The sequence below is a fragment of the Macadamia integrifolia genome, chromosome 4, assembly GCF_013358625.1.
Source record: "Macadamia integrifolia cultivar HAES 741 chromosome 4, SCU_Mint_v3, whole genome shotgun sequence".
NCBI classification, from domain to species: domain Eukaryota; kingdom Viridiplantae; phylum Streptophyta; class Magnoliopsida; order Proteales; family Proteaceae; genus Macadamia; species Macadamia integrifolia.
This window is the reverse complement of record NC_056560.1, coordinates 9,772,499-9,793,567: the sequence shown is the minus strand read 5'-3', so window position 1 is coordinate 9,793,567 and position 21,069 is coordinate 9,772,499. Positions and strand designations below refer to the sequence as shown.

Sequence of the window (21,069 nt, the reverse complement as noted above, 5' to 3'; positions counted from 1 at the left end):
TTTGGTAAACCGAAACCCATTTTTTAGTAATCTAGTAATTTACTCCATTGCTTGGTTGGAAGGACAGGGACCATAGTGTGATTCGGCTTCATGTTTCATCTTGACATTGCTCCGAGCTTTAAGAGGGAGGGGGTGTAAAGGGTGGTATGCTTGATAGGTGGCATATGGGGTAAAAGGTGGTTAAGAGGAGAGTGAATTGGCCCAGTAGCTGGTGTTTAGGTGGTGGTGTGTGTGGTATAGCAGCAGATGATGGGTCTAGGTCCATCTATTGTGCAGTGAAAAGCTGTGTTTGGTATGTATTCTAGGTCTAGAAAGTAATATGAAACCGGGTTTTTCCTATTTTCTGACTTTAAGAATGCATTCTAGATCAAATGGGAGCACCCAATATCCAATGCACTGTCCCTTCAGATCAAACAAAAAAGCTAGATGGCATCATCAATCTGACTAAACATGCAACCAGAGAAACTTAATTGAGGCAAGAGCATTTGCTCCAGTTTACAAAACTTAATATGGCATATACTGAATGCAATGGGACTCTATTTCACAACAATTTATTCTGCAATTAATTACAAGAATTTAGGATACATTTTGGGAAATGAAACTTCCATGGAAGAGAGGCAAATGAAACGCTTTTTTCATAAAAGTTCTCGTAGAATCAAGAAAGAAGTTTTCATTCTGTACATGCTAGATCATGAATCAGGAACTGCATCCAATCTCCAAAAAAGTCCCAATTGTTTGAACTTTCGATTTTTGGAATGGGATTAAGTTAGGATGTTCTTAATTAGTTACAAATAACACCTCATCAAAAGCAAATGGATCACATAAACAAAAACAGAAACAGAAACAGAAACATTAACATTACAAAATGTCAAATCAAAGAAACCCAAGCCTAATCCAGAATAAACATGATCATTTCTCAGTGAAGGGAATCAATATTTTTGCTCAGCTCCTCAAGCTTCTTCATCCTCAGTCTCTCACTTTCGCTTACCAGCTAAGTCACAGGATCAGACAAGGAAAATAGAACAAAAACAAGATGGTTTTAGAAACGAGTATGTAAAAATTGCTGAAGAAAAAAATTATTTTATTTCTTATATATATTCACCTCCATTAGTTTTGTAATTAGTTGTGTTTTCTCCCTGTTCTTTTCATTGAAAGCCTCAAGTGCCTCTTTGTATTCTTTCTCCTGTAACCAATAAAAAATCATACTTCAATCCGAAATCGAAATCATACCAAATAGCTACCAATAATACTAAAAGTAGGAGGTACTAATATCACCAATGAAGTTGATGATATCAAATGTCACCTTCTTTTGGCAGCTCTGTCCCAAGGGTTTCAGCTCTCGGTTTATTGCATCAATCTTTTTACGTACTGGAGCAACTTCCTTCCTCATTGGATCATCCGCCAATACTTCAAGCTCCTATGAAATTGTTTTTTGTTTTGAGCAAAGAAATTTAATGTATTGAATCGTATCATACTTCCAAGTGGATTTGACAAGTTAGCAATTAAACAGAAGCTAGGCATTGGAACTATTCTTAATGTTATGCCATTATTGCATCAACGGATACAAAGCAACTATGTAATATTGGACCATCTTCTGGCTGCATTTACATTTGTCAGAGTTAGGCCCGCATGGGCCGGTGTAAGTACACAAGGAAGCATCAACAATGGTGAATTTTTGCCTTTCATGGGGATGTGTCTGGGCACAGGGGCCACGCTACCTTTCAAGTTTCTTTTTCCCCACGCCTAAACACAGAGATAGGCATAAAAAGACCAAGCTGCCCAATGCATGTTGGGTGTTTTCGTGCCCATTTGTGCCTAGACATGGGAACGCGAACGAACACGTTTCTTTCCACATATATATACATATACTAGAAAAATTACACGTGCAAATGCATGTGTGGCTATATGTTTGAGAAAGAGAGAGTTGTCTAAACTTATATTAATTATATTTCATCCTTTAATAAATAATTATTGTAACAAACTGAATTAAATAGACAATGAATTGAATAATTACAAAAATATCATTAATATCGAAATTAACCCAAATAATTATGTAAATGCTATTTATCATTCATGCCACCATAACTAAGAATTAAGAAAATTCTAATACCATTCCACTTTCCTAAAATAGTTATGAAAATATTGTTATAGAAGTGATCGTTTTGATTTCGTTCCATGAGAATGATCGTTGATTGTTGACATATCATGAATGTTATTGTTTTGTGTGGATGATTGCCTTAATTGATTATGTTATGAAATGTTAAATAAATAATAATTAAAAAAAAAAAACACATATACACACACATAAATGAAAAGAGAGCAAAATGTGAGTTGAAGAGAGGTCATGCTCAGTTCAACAAATGTTACAAGGAAGAACAATACTTGTGCCAAATATTATGTGCCATAAAACTAATGGGTAAGAGATCGTTGTCTGATTGTGTACCCCTCCAGTGGAGGGGAAAAAAAAACAGACCTTTATTGTAATACAAAAAATTAAGTTTGTCTATACTAATTCTAAATAACCAGTGACATTTAATTTAACCCTCCCCATGTCTCTAAAGAACTACCCAAATATAGACATTTAGATTAGGATCCACCATCATTTACTGAAAATCTAAAATTAAACATTTTCTTACTTTGCCCATTGTTAAGGATTTGAGTAACACAATTTAGACCAATTGCTATGGAAACAAGTACAATATTTTTCACTTGGTTCTCTATCTTTCAAATTTATCAATGTAAGGTTAGTCATTCTCAATTCTTAGACAAAGAACGGAATAAGAAGATATGGCCCCCACCCCCTTTCTTCTATACAGTATAGGTTGAGTAAGTACCAAAACTTACAAAAGGAACACTATTAGGTTCTCAACTGAGTAATAAAATAGGTGAGTTGTAAAATACATGATTATCCTCGAAACTTGCCTAAGGGATATTGTAGCACCAAAATATGTCCCAAAATTTAAGAGACAATTGCAAGAAGCTAGTGTAGCAGAATCTCATGGAAAAGGGGTAAAACATTATATATATATATATATATATCCAGCAAGGAGACTAACACTGAGATGGGTGCAATACCTTACTCAGAACTAATTTGTACTTTAATTTAAAATAAACAAGTAAAGAATTACAATCACAAACTGAAATAAAGGATATGGAATTGCAGAAAATTACAGAAGATAAAAAGCTGCTTAACAAGATCTATATCTTGGAATCAAGAGGCACGACTGTAGGCTTTGATCCAAGGATAGAACAAGAAGCTGCTATATGCAGATGTAGAAAAGAAGCTAATAATGCAATCAAAGGAAATTACTTTGAAATATATCTTTTGAAAGTAAAGTTACAATATTTGGAGATTGATTTGGGTAGGCTTGGGTTGGAGGATTTGAGAAGAAGAAGGATGTTAAGGTAGGAGTCTTTGAGCTGTGGGTAGCTAACCTTTGATGGACGATCAGACTTGGGATGATCGGAGTTTGGTGAAGTCCGGTGAGATGCTCGGAGAGATCTTGGAAGAACTTGTGGAGGCTCAGCTTGCTTCGGAGCTTCTCTCTCTAAGTCTTACTAGTTTGGAGTTCTAAAATCTCAAGTCTAAGATTTCAAGTCCAAAACTTCAAGTGATTTGAGAGAGGGGTTGGTGCTCCTTTTATAATGTAAGGAGGCTCATTTGGATTACATGTGGATTTGGGTTGTATTTGGGTTTCATTTGGTGCTGTACCAAATTAGGTACTATTTGACATTTCATTTGTCACTATTTGAAACTGTACACTTGAATTTGTATTTGAGGTGAACAGTTGCTGCCGACAATTGTAGAACTGTTGGCGCCGAAAGTTTAATGTTGCTGTCAACCAATGATTTGGAATCTTTGATATGGTTATTGTTGACAGTTGATTTGGAATCTTCAATGATCTTACCACGGCATTCCACGTGTCAGGGACACTGTTCTCCGTATTGGTTTGATCAAGAAATTTGTATCCTATTTATTTGAGCCGGATATTGGCCGGACTATCCTATGACCTGGGACAGTAACAGTACCCCTTTTCCTAGTAAGGTCGTCCGGGGTTATCTGACTAGGTATGGTTTAACGACTGCACCTTGTCGGCTAGTTTATAACCGTCTTAGCAGACGTTTTGGACCAAACTCATGGTTTGGTTGATGAGGACTTTGTATTGGCTGCCCGGCGAGTCCGACGGGAGGTAACTTCTTTGAATTTACTGGAGGAAGACGCCTTGGAGCTGTCAGGGACAAAGTCAGGGTCCACCTCATATGGATCTTGCCCATAGCAGAGTTCATGGGCAGGAACAGATCTTTGCATAGATTTGAGACTGTAGGCACCATCACTGGAGCCTTCATTGTCTTCATTGTCTGAGTCGGAACCAAGTTCGGCTAGACGAGCACGAAGTGCTTCCTTCTCACTTTTGATACTTGATTTTGAGGAGCTTTGTATTGTTGGAACAGGTTGGAGACCTGTGAGGCTTTTGATTAATGCATTCTTTTCACATTTGGAGACATCACAGTTGTCCCACCATTTGACATTGAAAGACCGGCAGAGGACTGGGGCAATCCAGTCATTTACCTGGTAATCATAAATTTGGTATTCCCAGAACAGTATCCATGCAAGGCGGCAATAGAGAAAGAATCTGAGAAGATCAGGTTGGTGAGGTTAGGGTGTTGTATTTTGATAAAATATTTGAAAAGAATCCTGGATTTGAGGTGGTAAAATTTCTACCATGGGGCTATATTGATCCCACCATTTGGGAAACCAGTTGGGAGTTTGGTTGTTAAATCTGTATTCAAAACAGAAGAACCAAGAGTGGCGGTTGATTCTGTTTTGAAAAGAGAAAGCTTTAAACCAGGCATCCTGGTAATCCATATAGGTATAATTTGGTGGGGAAAAGGTATTTGAGAAGCTTCTTGGGTTAAGGGGGTGAGTCCCCCAGTCTTGGAGAGACAGGATTTTGTAGATGGTTACAGTTGTATGTGTAACCAGTGTTTGGTCATTTCTGTCATAATTAAGTTTGAATCTAACAGAACAAAGATTGGATTCAAATTTTGATCTAATTTGATTAATTTGTTGGATGGTCTTGGTATTTTTGAGATGATCAGAGATTCTTTCATGAAGAAGCTTTGTTTTGAGAAAATTTAATTGTTTAATTTTTCTAATACTTTGGTCATTAGAATTTTGGGCTTGTAAAAATGGGAAGACAATCTTTTGTCCTTGAAATTTTGTAGAAATCCCATCTTGGGTTATTTTGAATGGTTTGATTTTTTCTAAAAATGGTTGACCAAGGATTATAGTTTGGTCAAGATCTTTTGCAAGGATGAAAGTTTGGGGAAGGCAGAGGCCTTAGTTGCAGACATGGGTGTTTGAAAGTTTGTATTGAACATTCAACCCAGATCCATTAGCCGTATTAAGGCGTTGGGTAGTTTTTTCATAGAACTGGGTAGGGATAACACCTTCATTGATGCAATTGGCATTAGCACCAGAATCAACTAAGGCCATGGCAGAAAATTTAAACGAGGCATTAACAACTAAGGTTATGCGCACATACCAATTCTGACATGTTATGGTGGACACAAAACCAGGGACTGTTAGGTTTGGTTCAACAAGTTCTTGATTAGCAAAAGGATTTATTAATGGTTCGTTGTTTGAAGTTGAAGCTTGTTGGTTTTGATGTCTGTTTAAGAGGGCTATCTGTTGTTTAATTTGTTTTATTTCATACTGCAAAGATGCAGTAGTGGTTTCAAGGGATTTGATCCGACCAGAATGATCAGGAATAATGGGTTTTATCCACCAAGTTCACGTTTATAAAATTTGTTTTCTTTATGGATTTGTTTCTTAAGCCTAATGTCAGTACAGAGAGCAAGGCCCTCTTCATGAATAAGACTAATGATTTGGCCATAAGACATTTGGTCATAGGGAATAATCCCATCATTTTCCTTCCTAAGACGTTGTTTGATTTTCTCAGAGAACAAAGTTGGCAGACCTGTAAGGAATTTTTCTTTCCAACAGGGAAGGTTTGCATCAGGTCTGGTTAAGACTTTGGTTAAAAAAGTATCTTTGTACCATTTGAAATCATGTAATTTCTTACATCTAAGGTTTGATAATTGTTCAGCTGTTCTATCTTTGAGACGAGAAGGATTTCCTAAAAAGTAATTTGCAATGCTGAAAATAAGAGTATTAACAGCATCCTCAATAGGAATACCTTCACCATCAAGAAGGGGAACTCCTTCAGGAGTAATTTGAACAGCCATTAAAATTTCTGTTTTTTGGACGTCAGTCAGGACATAATCCCACCAACCTTTGAGTTGGCCTGTGAAGCCAGAAACAAGCAAGGTAGCCACAGCACTATCAGGTGTATTCTTGATACGGTGTGCGTTGCTAACCATGGTCATTTCTTGGAGTTTATTCATGAGATTATGTTCAGACAGACCATCTATGTTCCATTCATAGATGATACCACTTTGGTAGGAAGCCTGAGGAGCAGTTCCTCTAGCTTCAATTTGTAGATCAGGGAAGACTGGGTGTTGATTTGAACTTTGACCAATTTAGATGCTCAAGGCAGGCCTTTTTATGTTCTGGGTCTGCTAAGCTATCAATATAATAAAAAATATTTGAATTTGGTGATGCACGAAGCATCCGAACGGATTTGGGAACACAGTCTTCACAGCTAAGACCAATAATACAAGAATCACAATTGCATGCTTGAAAATTCTCATTATTGGAAGAACTGGAAGAATTATGTTCAGAGGCTTGAATTTGGTTAAGCTTATAATTTTCATCCTCAGAAGAAGATGAAGAAGTTTCCTGGAATAGAGCAAGGATTTGAGTTTTATCTTGTTCAGAGATTTGTAAAGAATTGATTTTATTTGAAACTCTACAAAATTTGGCAATATGACCAGGTTTACCACATTTAAAACATCCTTGTGTGGTTTTATCTGGATTTTGATTCTTAAAATTTTTAGGTGCCTTGAAAGGCTTCCTATATTTGTTATATTTTGGTTTTGAAGGAGTTTTATGGTAAGACTCTGGGGTTGTAAAAGGTCTATGAGACACATATTTTTTGGATTTGTAGGTGGTTCAACCTCAGATTGAGTAGGGGACCTTTGATCATGGGTTTCAGAAGGGGTTGTTTCAGGAACAGTAGAGGTAGCTTCATAAGTTCCATGAACAATATTTTGATTAGTTTGGACCCCAACAAGGTTGGGGATAGGTGAAGTTGTCCTATTTTGAGAAACCCATTGGTTTAAGTCAGAAGAAGTCGATGCTTCAGAGCATGATCTTCTGGAGCTTTGGTAAACCGGAGGGGTAGCTTGTCTGTTAAACCTAATGGCAACTAATCCGTCTGAATCCTGGGAAATAGAACGGATACTTGTGTTTGAAACTTGAGGAGGAATAGCAGTTGTTTGTAGCTGCCATTCTTCAGGGAAAGAAATATCTTCCCATCGGCAAAGTTTAGGGTAGACAATTTGACCCTGAATACAATCAGTTTCAAGGTAAAGGGTTTGGCCTTTTGAAGATGTTCTTTTGGCACGAGGTTGGACAGATTTCATGGCTTTGTATTTAATGCAATGGATAATGGAAATTGGGATGGTTCCATGCATTAATTTGTAACCATGAGTTTTAATATTAAGTTTGAGTGAATGTAAGATATTTGGGTCTTCTAAAGCTATGGACATGTCAGGATAGACATTGAAATGGACAGGTCCATAACAAAGACTAGTTTCAATGGCTCCCAGGAGGAAATCATTGAACTCAAGAAACCTTTGGTCACGAAGGACTAACAACATAGAAGTGTTGAGTCCTTCACGGTGAAGAGGTTTGATGGCCACTTGGACTAAGCCAATATGGACATAATTATATTTACGGTCTTTGTATAAATCTTGTAAGGTAAGTGGATCAAAAAGTCAGATTTCTTGTGTTTGTGGGGTAAAATTTGTAGTTTGTTCTACGGTCTTGACTGTTTCGAGTCCGAACTAGTCTCGATCATAAAGATCATTTCTTGAAATCTTTGGCATATCCCAACTTCGAAGTCGTCGGTTAATTCTTGAAGTTTGTTCATCATAATCAAGCACATTAGAACTTGTGCTTGCCTCACCTGCCGATCTCATTGACATGGAGCGGGGTAAACGATTCATATTTGGAGAAGTCTTAAACTTGGGGTAGCCACCTAAGTCTAAGTTTTAAGATGGTATTTCCAACATAACTTTGGCACAAACGTGGTCTTACACTCTTCTGCCACTCCTCCCAAGAGTCCAAAGGCATATACCGCGTCGAAAAACTTAAGAATTAAAATGATTACACAAAAGAAAAGAAATCTGCAAAGAAATAAACCGAATCCAATCCCTGCAAAGAAATAAACCTCCTCTTGGGAGGAGTGGCAGAAGAGGTATTGCACTTATCTCTTTCTGATTGCTATACAGAACCAGGAGATCACTATTTCCCTGGATTTTAGCATGTCTGAATCCTGTAATCTGGTATCAGAGCCACGGTGGTGGTGGATTCGGTTTATTTCTTTGCAGATTTCTTTTCTTTTGTGTAATCATTTTAATTCTTAAGTTTTTCGACGCGGTATATGCCTTTGGACTCTTGGGAGGAGTGGCAGAAGAGTGTAAGACCACGTTTGTGCCCAAGTTATGTTGAAAATACCATCTTAAAACTTAAACTTAGGTGGCTACCCCAAGTTTAAGACTTCTCAAAATATGAATCGTTTACCCTGCTCCATGTCAATGAGATCGGCAGGTGAGGCAAGCATAAGTTCTAATGTGCTTGATTATGATGAACAAACTTCAAGAATTAACCGACGACTTCGAAGTTGGGATATGCCAAAGATTTCAAGAAATGATCTCTATGATCGAGACTGGTTCGGACTCGAAACAGTCAAGACCGTAGAACAAACTATAAATTTTACCCCACAAACACAAGAAATCCAACTTTTTTACCCACTTACCTTACAAGATTTATACAAAGACCGCAAATATAATGATGTCCATATTGGCTTAGTTCAAGTGGCCATCAAACCTCTTCACCGTGAAGGACTTAACACTTCTATGTTGTTAGCCCTTCGTGACCAAAGGTTCCTTGAGTTCAATGATTCCCTCCTGGGAGCCATTGAAACTAGTCTTTGTTATGGACCTGTCCATTTCGATGTCTATCCTGACATGTCCATAGCTTTAGAAGACCCAAATATCTTACATTCACTCAAACTTAATCTTAAAACTCATGGTTACAAATTAATGCATGGAACCATCCCAATTTCCATTATCCATCGCATTAAATACAAAGCTATGAAATCTTTCCAACCTCGTGCCAAAAGAACATCTTCAAAAGGCCAAACCCTTTACCTTGAAACTGATTGTATTCAGGGTCAAATTGTCTATCCCAAACTTTGCCGTTGGGAAGATATTTCTTTCCCTGAAGAATGGCAGCTGCAAACGACTGCTATTCCCCCTCAAGTTTCAAACACAAGTATCCGTTCCATTTCCCAGGATTCAGACGGATTAGTTGCTATTAGGTTTAACAGACAAGCGCCCCCTCCAACTTACCAAAGCTCCAGAAGATCATGCTCTGAAGCATCGACTTCTTCTGACTTAAACCAATGGGTTTCTCAAAATAGGACAACTTCACCTATCCCCAACCTTGTTGGGGTCCAAACTAATCAAAATATTGTTCATGGAACTTATGAAACTACCTCTACTGTTCCTGAAACAACCCCTTCTGAAACCCATGATCAAAGGTCCCCTACTCAATCTGAGGTTGAACCACCTCCTCCTCCTAAAGACCCAAAAAATGGTGGACTTTACATGATTCAAGTAGAAACAAATTATCAAATTGACAAACCTTTACTTCGAACAGATTTTGAATCTTCAAAAAACAAAGATAAACGTGAATGGTTCTTAAGAACCTTTAATCTTGAACAACAAGCTCAAATTAGGACAAGTTGGTATAATTTTATGACAAATCTCAAAACAAATGTTTTCTTCTTTACATATTTTGATATCTATGCCCAGGATAATAATATTTACTATCCCTGGCATAATCAAGTATGTACTCAAACCACTTCTCATAAAGCCTGGACTCTTTATGAAGGACAAACCACTAATGCTATCCATCCTCCGGTAGAAAGCATCAAACATAACTACAAAAATAATGAGATAATAGCTTCTCCGTTCAAAATTGCTGAACAAGAAGACCCAAACCGAAGACAAATCGAACAACTAAATTTTACAAATTTAAGTCTTCAAACCATAGGCAATCAACTTTCAAGAGTTGAAAACCTTGTCCAACCAAAACCAATAACTTCTTCATCTATGACACCGGCTCCGGTTCCAACTTCTGTTTCTTTATTCAAACCATATAGTATTCCTCAAAAACAACAACTCGCCCTTAACAAATCTTTTGTTTTAGATCAAATTAACCAATGTTTAACTATCCTTAATGATGCTGAAGCACATTTAGGTGATCCTCAAACACCAGTGCAAAACCAGCCCTCAAATGAACCTTCGGCTGAATCAAACAATAGAGGTATTCTTACTATTAAAGGATGCTCTTCAGATACTTCCTCAAGTTCTGAAGAAGATGACTATCCCAAAATTAATCAAATTGGTCAAAGTTCAAACCAACACCCAGTCTTCCCTGATCTACAAATTGAAGCTAGAGGAACTGCTCCTCAGGCTTCCTACCAAAGTGGTATCATCTATAAATGGAACATAGATGGTCTGTCTGAACATAATCTCATGAACAAACTCCAAGAAATGACTATGGTTAGCAACGCACACCGTATCAAGAATACACCTGATAGTGCTGTGACTACCTTGCTTGTTTCTGGCTTCACAGGCCAACTCAAAGGTTGGTGGGATTATGTCCTGACTGACGTCCAAAAAACAGAAATTTTAATGGCTGTTCAAATTACTCCTGAAGGAGTTCCCCTTCTTGATGGTGAAGGTATTCCTATTGAGGATGCTGTTAATACTCTTATTTTCAGCATTGCAAATTACTTTTTAGGAAATCCTTCTCGTCTCAAAGATAGAACAGCTGAACAATTATCAAACCTTAGATGTAAGAAATTACATGATTTCAAATGGTACAAAGATACTTTTTTAACCAAAGTCTTAACCAGACCTGATGCAAACCTTCCCTGTTGGAAAGAAAAATTCCTTACAGGTCTGCCAACTTTGTTCTCTGAGAAAATCAAACAACGTCTTAGGAAGGAAAATGATGGGATTATTCCCTATGACCAAATGTCTTATGGCCAAATCATTAGTCTTATTCATGAAGAGGGCCTTGCTCTCTGTACTGACATTAGGCTTAAGAAACAAATCCATAAAGAAAACAAATTTTATAAACGTGAACTTGGTGGATTCTGTGAACAATTTGGATTTCCACCTCTTAGACCTCCATCAAAACATAAACATAAGTCTTCTCACAAATTTTATAAAAATTTCCACAAATCCAAAAAATATGTGTCTCATAGACCTTTTACAACCCCTGAGTTTTACCATAAAACTCCTTCAAAACCAAAATATAACAAATATAGGAAGCCTTTCAAGGCACCTAAAAATTTTAAGAATCAAAATCCAGATAAAACCACACAAGGATGTTTTAAATGTGGTAAACCTGGTCATATTGCCAAATTTTGTAGAGTTTCAAATAAAATCAATTCTTTACAAATCTCTGAACAAGATAAAACTCAAATCCTTGCTCTATTCCAGGAAACTTCTTCATCTTCTTCTGAGGATGAAAATTATAAGCTTAACCAAATTCAAGCCTCTGAACATAATTCTTCCAGTTCTTCCAATAATGAGAATTTTCAAGCATGCAATTGTGATTCTTGTATTATTGGTCTTAGCTGTGAAGACTGTGTTCCCAAATCCGTTCGGATGCTTCGTGCATCACCAAATTCAAATATTTTTGATTATATTGATAGCTTAGCAGACCCAGAACATAAAAAGGCTGCCTTGAGCATCTTAGAAACAATGTTTCCACCCAAAATTCTCCTCAGCCTTACAATCTCCATCAAATAATGCAAAAGTTTGATAAAATATCAAAACCCATTATTCCTGATCATTCTGGTCGGATCAAATCCCTTAAAACCACTACTGCATCTTTGCAGTATGAAATAAAACAAATTAAACAACAGATAGCCCTCTTAAACCGACATCAAAACCAACAAACTTCAACTTCAAACAACGAACCATTAATAAATCCTTTTGCTAATCAAGAACTTGTTGAACCAAACCTAACAGTCCCTGGTTTTGTGTCCACCATAACATGTCAGAATTGGTATGTGCGCATAACCTTAGTTGTTAATGCCTCGTTTAAATTTTCTGCCATTGCCTTAGTTGATTCTGGTGCTAATGCCAATTGCATCAATGAAGGTGTTATCCCTACCCAGTTCTATGAAAAAACTACCCAACGCCTTAATACGGCTAATGGATCTGGATTGAATGTTCAATACAAACTTTCAAACACCCATGTCTGCAACCAAGGCCTCTGCCTTCCCCAAACTTTCATCCTTGCAAAAGATCTTGACCAAACTATAATCCTTAGTCAACCATTTTTAGAAAAAATCAAACCATTCAAAATAACCCAAGATGGGATTTCTACAAAATTTCAAGGACAAAAGATTGTCTTCCCATTTTTACAAGCCCAAAATTCTAATGACCAAAGTATTAGGAAAATTAAACAATTAAATTTTCTCAAAACAGAGCTTCTTCATGAAAGAATCTTTGATCATCTCAAAAATACCAAGACCATCCAACAAATTAATCAAATTAGATCAAAATTTGAATCCAATCTTTGTTCTGATGTTCCTGATGCCTTTTGGCATCGAAAGCAGCATATGGTCTCCCTACCATATGCTACTGGGTTCTCAGATCTTCAAATTCCTACTAAAGCACGACCAGCCCAAATGAATCAAACTCTCCTTGAGACTTGCAAAGAAGAAATTAATGACCTCTTAGCCAAAAAACTTATCCGACCTAGTACCTCACCTTGGAGTTGTACAGCCTTCTATGTCAATAAGGCTGCTGAAATAGAAAGAGGTACTCCCAGGTTAGTAGTTAATTACAAACCTTTAAATGATGCCCTCCAATGGGTTAGATATCCTATCCCAAATCAAAAGGATCTTTTACAAAGAATTTATCAAGCAAAAATCTTTCCAAATTCGATATGAAGTCTGGTTTCTGGTAGATCCAAATCCATGATAAGGATCGTTATAAAACAGCCTTCACAACCCCCTTTGGCCTATATGAATGGAACGTAATGCCATTCGGCCTCAAAAATGCCCCCAGTGAATTTCAGAAAATCATGAATGACATATTCAATCCTTATGGACAATTCACCATTGTCTATATTGATGATGTCCTGGTTTTCTCAAATTCTGTAGAACAACATTTCAAACACCTAAGAACATTTTATCAAATCATTAAATCAAATGGTCTTGTTTTATCAAAAAGAAAAATGGAATTCTTCCTTACCAAAGTTAGCTTTCTTGGCCACTTAATCGAAAAAGGTACCCTTACCCCCATCGATCGTGTCATCACCTTTGGTGAAAAATTCCCTGACCAAATCCTTGATAAAACTCAATTGCAAAGATTTTTAGGAAGTTTAAATTACGTTCGTGATTTTCTTCCCCAAATTAGTAAGATTGTCGAACCTCTTTATCTTCGGCTTAAAAAGAAACCAACTCCCTGGTCTCAAACCCAAACAACTGCCGTTCAAACAATCAAAAAACTTGTCAAAGAAATTCCTTGTTTATTTATCCCTAATCCTGAGGCATTTAAGATTGTTGAGACTGATGCCTCTGATATTGGATATGGAGGAATTCTCAAACAAAGACTCCCTGATAATAACAAAGAACAATTAGTCCAATTTACTTCTGGTATATGAAATTCTGCTCAAAAGAATTACAGTACAATCAAAAAAGAAATTTTATCGATTGTTCTCTGCATACAAAAATTTCAAAATACATTATTAAATAAACCATTTTGAGTCCGTGTTGATTGTAGCGCAGCTAAATATGTTTTACAAAATGATGTTTCAAATCTTGCATCAAAACAAATTTTTGCCCGATGGCAAGCTTTATTATCAATTTTTGAATTTCAAATAGAATATATTAAAGGAGAATCCAATTCTGTCCCTGACTTTCTCACCCGTGAATTCTTACAGGGCCAGACTCTTCAAATTAATCTCATCAGGATGGCTCCCCCTAAGGAGTCCACCTCCTCAAATTCTATTGTCAAAACCAAATCCAGCTATGGTTCCTCTGCAGCCTCTGCTGCACCATCAAACCAAATTGTTACTCGTAGCCAGTCCCAAATAGCTACTACCAAAACACCTTATTCTCATGCTGTGGTAGTAGGCTCTACCACAGGATCTATCCAACCCACAAATAAGGCTAGTTCTAGCCTCCAAACTACACAAGCCAAACCTCTCCAAACTGCCCAAGGTTCCAAACTCAAAAGTCAGTATCATGAAAAGCCATGCAAAGAAGACCTCTTCACTATTGAAGAACCCTTGTTCAAATATCTTGATTCACCAATTATGATGGCACAACAAATATTTTACAAAGGTTGGAATCACCATTCCAACTCCCAGGCAAAGCATCAAGAATTTTACGAGTATATTCTTGTAGAAACTGATTATGTTAGATTCAAACTTAATTATGACAGAAATGACCAAACACTGGTTACACATATAACTGTAACCATCTGCAAAATCCTGTCTCTCCAAGACTGGGGGACTCACCCCCTTAACCCAAGAAGCTTCTCAAATACCTTTTCCCCACCAAATTATACCTATATGGATTACCAGGATGCCTGGTTTAAAGCTTTCTCTTTTCAAAACAGAATCAACCGCCACTCTTGGTTCTTCTATTTTGAATACAGGTTTAACAACCAAACTCCCAACTGGTTTCCCAAATGGTGGGATCAATATGGCCCCATGGTAGAAATTTTACCACCTCAAATCCAGGATTCTTTTCAAATATTTTGTCAAAATACAACACCCCAACCTCACCAACCTGATCTTCTCAGATTCTTTCTCTATTGCCGCCTTGCATGGATATTGTTCTGGGAATACCAAATTTATGATTACCAGGTAAATGACTGGATTGCCCCAGTCCTCTGCCGGTCTTTCAATGTCAAATGGTGGGACAACTGTGATGTCTCCAAATGTGAAAAGAATGCATTAATCAAAAGCCTCACAGGTCTCCAACCTGTTCCAACAATACAAAGCTCCTCAAAATCAAGTATCAAAAGTGAGAAGGAAGCACTTCGTGCTCGTCTAGCCGAACTTGGTTCCGACTCAGACAATGAAGACAATGAAGGCTCCAGTGATGGTGCCTACAGTCTCAAATCTATGCAAAGATTTGTTCCTGCCCATGAACTCTGCTATGGGCAAGATCCATATGAGGTGGACCCTGACTTTGTCCCTGACAGCTCCAAGGCGTCTTCCTCCAGTAAATTCAAAGAAGTTACCTCCCGTCGGACTCGCCGGGCAGCCAATACAAAGTCCTCATCAACCAAACCATGAGTTTGGTCCAAAACGTCTGCTAAGACGGTTATAAACTAGCCGACAAGGTGCAGTCGTTAAACCACACCTAGTCAGATAACCCCGGACGACCTTACTAGGAAAGGGGGTACTGTTACTGTCCCAGGTCATAGGACAGTCCGGCCAATATCCGGCTCAAATAAATAGGATACAAATTTCTTGATCAAACCAATACGGAGAACAGTGTCCCTGACACGTGGAATGCCGTGGTAAGATCATTGAAGATTCCAAATCAACTGTCAACAATAACCATATCAAAGATTCCAAATCATTGGTTGACAGCAACATTAAACTTTCGGCGCCAACAGTTCTACAATTGTCGGCAGCAACTGATCACCTCAAATACAAATTCAAGTGTACAGTTTCAAATAGTGACAAATGAAATGTCAAATAGTACCTAATTTGGTACAGCAACAAATGAAACCCAAATACAACCCAAATCCACATGTAATCCAAATGAGCCTCCTTACATTATAAAAGGAGCACCAACCCCTCTCTCAAATCACTTGAAGTTTTGGACTTGAAATCTTAGACTTGAGATTTTAGAACTCCAAACTAGTAAGACTTAGAGAGAGAAGCTCCGAAGCAAGCTGAGCCTCCACAAGTTCTTCCAAGATCTCTCCGAGCATCTCACCGGACTTCACCAAACTCCGATCATCCCAAGTCTGATCGTCCATCAAAGGTTAGCTACCCACAGCTCAAAGACTCCTACCCTAACATCCTTCTTCTTCTCAAATCCTCCAACCCAAGCCTACCCAAACCAATCTCCAAATATTGTAACTTTACTTTCAAAAGATATATTTCAAAGTAATTTCCTTTGATTGCATTATTAGCTTCTTTTTTGCATCTGCATATAGCAGCTTCTTGTTCTATCCTTGGATCAAAGCCTACAGTCGTGCCTCTTGATTCCAAGATATAGATCTTGTTAAGCAGCTTTTTATCTTTTGTAATTTTCTGCAATTCCATATCCTTTATTTCAGTTTGTGATTATAATTCTTTACTTGTTTATTTTAATTAAAGTACAAATTAGTTCTGAGTAAGGTATTGCACCCATCTCAGTGTTAGTCTCCTTGCTGGATCGGAGTAAGGTATTGCACCTATCTCGTTCTGATTGCTATACAGAACCAGGAGATCACTATTTCCCTGGATTTTAGCATATCTCGATCCTGTAATCTATATATATATATATATATATATAAAAGAAGAAGAAGAAGAAGAAGAAGAAGAAGAAGAAGAAAGAATGCTACCCACTAGCACAGGTACAAACCTAGACAAAGTATATGCGAAAAGACCTAGCTGCCCCGAGCTAAACATGCTCCTGCATGCCATCCCATTAGCCTGCACACTAGTGTGTACCTACACCAGTAGGGTATCATACATTCTCTTGCACATACATAAATATATATATATATATATATATATAATACATATGTTTGTGTATAGGAAAAAGAACACTACCTGGTCGCGTTCCCTATGCCTTGACACAATCCCCATGAAATGACTGCCATCCACTTACAAAATGAAAATTCCCTCTTTGTTGATGCCCCTACATGTTCCTTCATTGGCCCCCGTGCTGGTGCAAGGGCCATGTGAATAGGTAGCTTTCTTCTCTCTCTCTCTCTCTCTCTCTCTATATATATATATATATATATATATGGGAGAAAGAAGGCCATTGGTCTGTGTTTCCCATGCCCAGACATAGCGCCTTATTTTTAGAGGTTGTAGAAAGATGCCGATGCCCCCTGAAAATAGGCCGTTGTGTCTAGACGAGAGGAACATAGACAAGCAACGTTCTTTCTCCCTCTATATATCTATATACACAACAATCTATTGTGGCTCAAATTTTGGGACAAGTAGGCCACTGTGACTCATGCTTACATGTCAAGTTCCAGCCAAAAGAATTTTCCAAGTAAAAAAATGGTGTTAGGAAAATCCAGGTCTATGGAGAATGCACAATTTTGGTCAGAGTATTGTAAACATGCATGGAGGTACATGGGAATGCATAACACTACTTTGAGAGAATATATGTTGCATTTGAATCTTAAAATTGACAAGTGACTTATCCAGACTATCATCTATCTACCAATTGTTGGAATTGTGACATTTTACCACGAGACAATTTTATTGATAGTCAAGGGAACCTCTTTTTTTTTTTTTTTGGGTGGAAAGATGACTATTCATTGAAACATGAGTAGCACAAAGTAGAAGGACTACAAGGTTTTTTCAACCATGGAGTGGATAATGAGTCTAGATCAGGTCCTCGCACTAGAATCATTCTCGTACGGTGTTTGATCCACACACTTGGACTCCATTTAATCTCTCTCATCTTTTAATTGGTTTGTTTTTTTAGTGAATACCAAGTGTAGATCAAACACCATACAAGAATCATTCTCGTACGAGTACCTGATCCGCACTATTCCACACACTACGGACAGGGTCTTCCAGGCCAAAGAAATTGGCAATTGGTTTCAATTCCCTAGAAATTAATATAGAAAAACTTAGAACTGGAAAACTCCTTCAAAAGGAAACGAATGTCATGCAAAATACTACTAATAGTAAAGGGAAATTTATCTTGACGGGCCACGAAGAGGCAATTTTTTCTACATACACACATAATATGATACAAATTTATGGACCGTCAAGGGAAACTTACCTTCACCGGGCCATGAGTGAATTATTCGGAACTTACTTGGCGAATCTCTGCTAATCGTTTGGTCTCTTCTTCGACACGACCCCATTGTGCCTGAACCTTCTCCCTCACCTCCATCTTCTTCCTCTCAATCTCTTCTTCTTTTGCTCCAAAGGTCGTGAAACTGGATGATCTTGACATATCATCGTCATCATCATCATCCTTATTCTCTTCCTTTGGTGCCCTTTCGATGTTCTTGATGACCCGCTGCATCTGTTCTGCCTGTTGCTGCTCCCAATTCTGCAGCCTTTGTGTTTGCATCTCAGTTTCTACTTTGTAGGGAAACACCGCTTTCTCTTTGGAATTCTTTTTGATATTCTCTTCTCAGCCTTTGCTTTTGAATGATTGTTTCTCTTTCTCCTGTTGTTGTTGGTGCTTATAAACGAAGTAACATAGGATAGCTTTAAAGGTCTCTCACGCCAACTAGCATACTTTATGAGAAAACTTGCATAAACATAAAATGACAAAAATGCCCATCACTACTTTATTTTCCATAAAGTTGGTCAGGCTTTTCTTCCAAAAGAAAGAAAAAGGAAAAAGTTGATCAAGCCTTCTTCCACCTTGATAAGGATGTAAATGGATAGTCGAAATCCGAATTTGAATTTGCATTCGTATTCGTTTAAGGGTATCCCTATTTGGTTAAAGGGTATTCGAAATAAAATCTGAATTATCCGAAAAATAATTATTCGATCTGATTAAATAATCAATTCATGATTTTGAGGGTTTTTGAAGTTTAAACAAGCTCTAGAGAATGAGGAAAAGAGTTAAAAAGACTTAGAAAGATGGATTAAGAACAAACTATATTCATTGGGGGGAAGAATGTCTGGATTACATAAGTCAGAGAGTAAACGGATAATTGAAAATCTGAATTCAATTCGCATTTGTATTCGTTTAGGGGTAATCAAATCCGATCAGGAAATATCCGGATCCAAACATATTCGATTCGAATTCGATCTGTATCCATTTCTATTATTAAAATTCTTCATTTCAGTTCTTTGGAGAAAAGAACAAAGACTAAGACGAAAGAACCCCATTACAGACAAGCTTTAATCTTATCAGCTCTTTTTAATCTTCAAACTTGTTAGGAGAAGAACTGGAAAAAACCTTGGAAACCTAAATGCGAACATTTATCTAAGCTTTTGATACAGTGGTGTTGCAGAGAACAAGGACGGATTTCTAAACCTAAATGTATATGAAAGCTTGCTGCTGCAGGATAAATATTTTTCTGAGAAATGGGGGAAAAAAAAATGAGGGAAAAATCAGCAAAAAAATTCTTAAAAAATTGAAATTTCAAAAACCCCTTTTGTGTCAAACAATATACGGAGATCTGTCTGGAAAAGAACCCAAATGAAGTTTCGGGTAAATCGGAATTCAGAAGAAGTAGAACAACAACAAATCAATTCAAGTGAAACCGAAAAAAAAAAAAAAAGTTGGCGGCCATGGAGGTTAGCAAAGAAGACTTGTAGGTTAGGTCGAGGTGAGGTTGCCAGGTTAGGGTCGAAGCAGGCAGTTGATGGGTTAATTAAGTGGGTAAAAATAAGGCTTCAAATTCTCAACCACTAGATTTGTGTAAGTCATGTGTCACACAACCAAGCCTTTATGGGCGATGCGCTCTATGAAGAGGATCCTGATCCGTCTAAGAGTGGCTCCTGCACCTATGCAAGGGCAATGGTACCACACCTGAAAACATTAATGGGGTAGACATTTTCACTTTTCATAGGGGGGTCATTTCGCTCCCCTCTATGTTTGGGTCCCCACACTCCTCGACAGAGTCCTTTTCCCCGAATAAAAACAATGGAAAAAAGACTTTATCCAAGAGTGGCACCTACGTTTAGACTCAAGAGGAGGTAAAATGATCACTCCACCCCCAATGAAAGGCGTTGTTGATTCTTTTAAGTACGATCCCATTGGCCCTCACATTGATGCAAGGGTCACGCTCCTAGATAGAATACTCTCCTTCTAGTGTATATGCTAGTACCTCGTTATGTTTATCTGTCTTAAAGGAGAGAGAGAGAGACGGGGAGAGACAAAAAGGCACTAGTATACGCTATGTAATCATACAATTGGCAGACAAATAATGGGAGAGGTAATATTTGTTGAAATGTCGAGATGAGTATTGGTATATTTTCCTTTTCCAGGGAGAAGGATGCTTAGCGGAGAAGTCTAGCTAGTGAGTAGAAAGTAAGGGCTTACCAACACGCAGGAGAACGAGAGCCGTAGGGCCCAAGACGGTGCCGAAGCTAGTAACGATCCTTCCTCTTTTTCTTCTTAATCTATTATTTTAATCTAGTCATGTGGTACTTTTTGATATTCTACAATATTATTATTCGAAGGAGGGTAATTGGGATTAAACCTTTGTGCTTTCTTCCTATGTGTGGGGCCCCTTTTGGCACCAAATACATCGAAATGTGAAACGCTAGGATTCATGGTTCTAAAACCCGGCTGTTGAATCAGTAGAGGCTGGTTTTCATCAGTTTTAACTGTTATTTTTCACTGAAAACTAGTTAGGAAGCAAAATGATTCAGAGAATCACTTTTTGAGAGAAAAAACATAGATTATTCTGACACAGTATATAAGAAAATTATGCAAATTATGTTGGATACCCAATTTAAATAGTTTAATTAATAAACTAAATTGTATCGATTTAATTGGATGTTTGATTGTCTAAAGATTATATCTTGAATTGTTCGTAACTAGGAGAGAGCTAGACATTCTATTCAAATGGTTGAAACATTGTGTTTTTGTAAGTGATGAGCCTAAGAGTGTACCCCGCTCTTATAGATGTCTTTTCAACAGATTGGCTCCCAAGGAAACACCCTTTGAAAGGCCTACC

The 21,069-nt window shown here is 37.6% G+C and overlaps 1 protein-coding gene across 1 annotated transcript; it reads right to left on the bottom strand.

The window, feature by feature from the left end:
• Positions 1 to 609: 609 nt before the first annotated feature.
• On the bottom strand, positions 610 to 18,606 carry LOC122075648 (scaffold attachment factor B2-like). Its single transcript, XM_042640753.1, has 4 exons — positions 18,237 to 18,606; positions 1,304 to 1,417; positions 1,103 to 1,183; positions 610 to 991 (listed from the first exon to the last, which is right to left on the bottom strand). The coding sequence occupies exons 1-4, from the start codon at positions 18,495 to 18,497 to the stop codon at positions 917 to 919; spliced, it is 531 nt and encodes a 176-aa protein (XP_042496687.1). The 5' UTR covers positions 18,498 to 18,606; the 3' UTR covers positions 610 to 916.
• Positions 18,607 to 21,069: the final 2,463 nt, after the last annotated feature.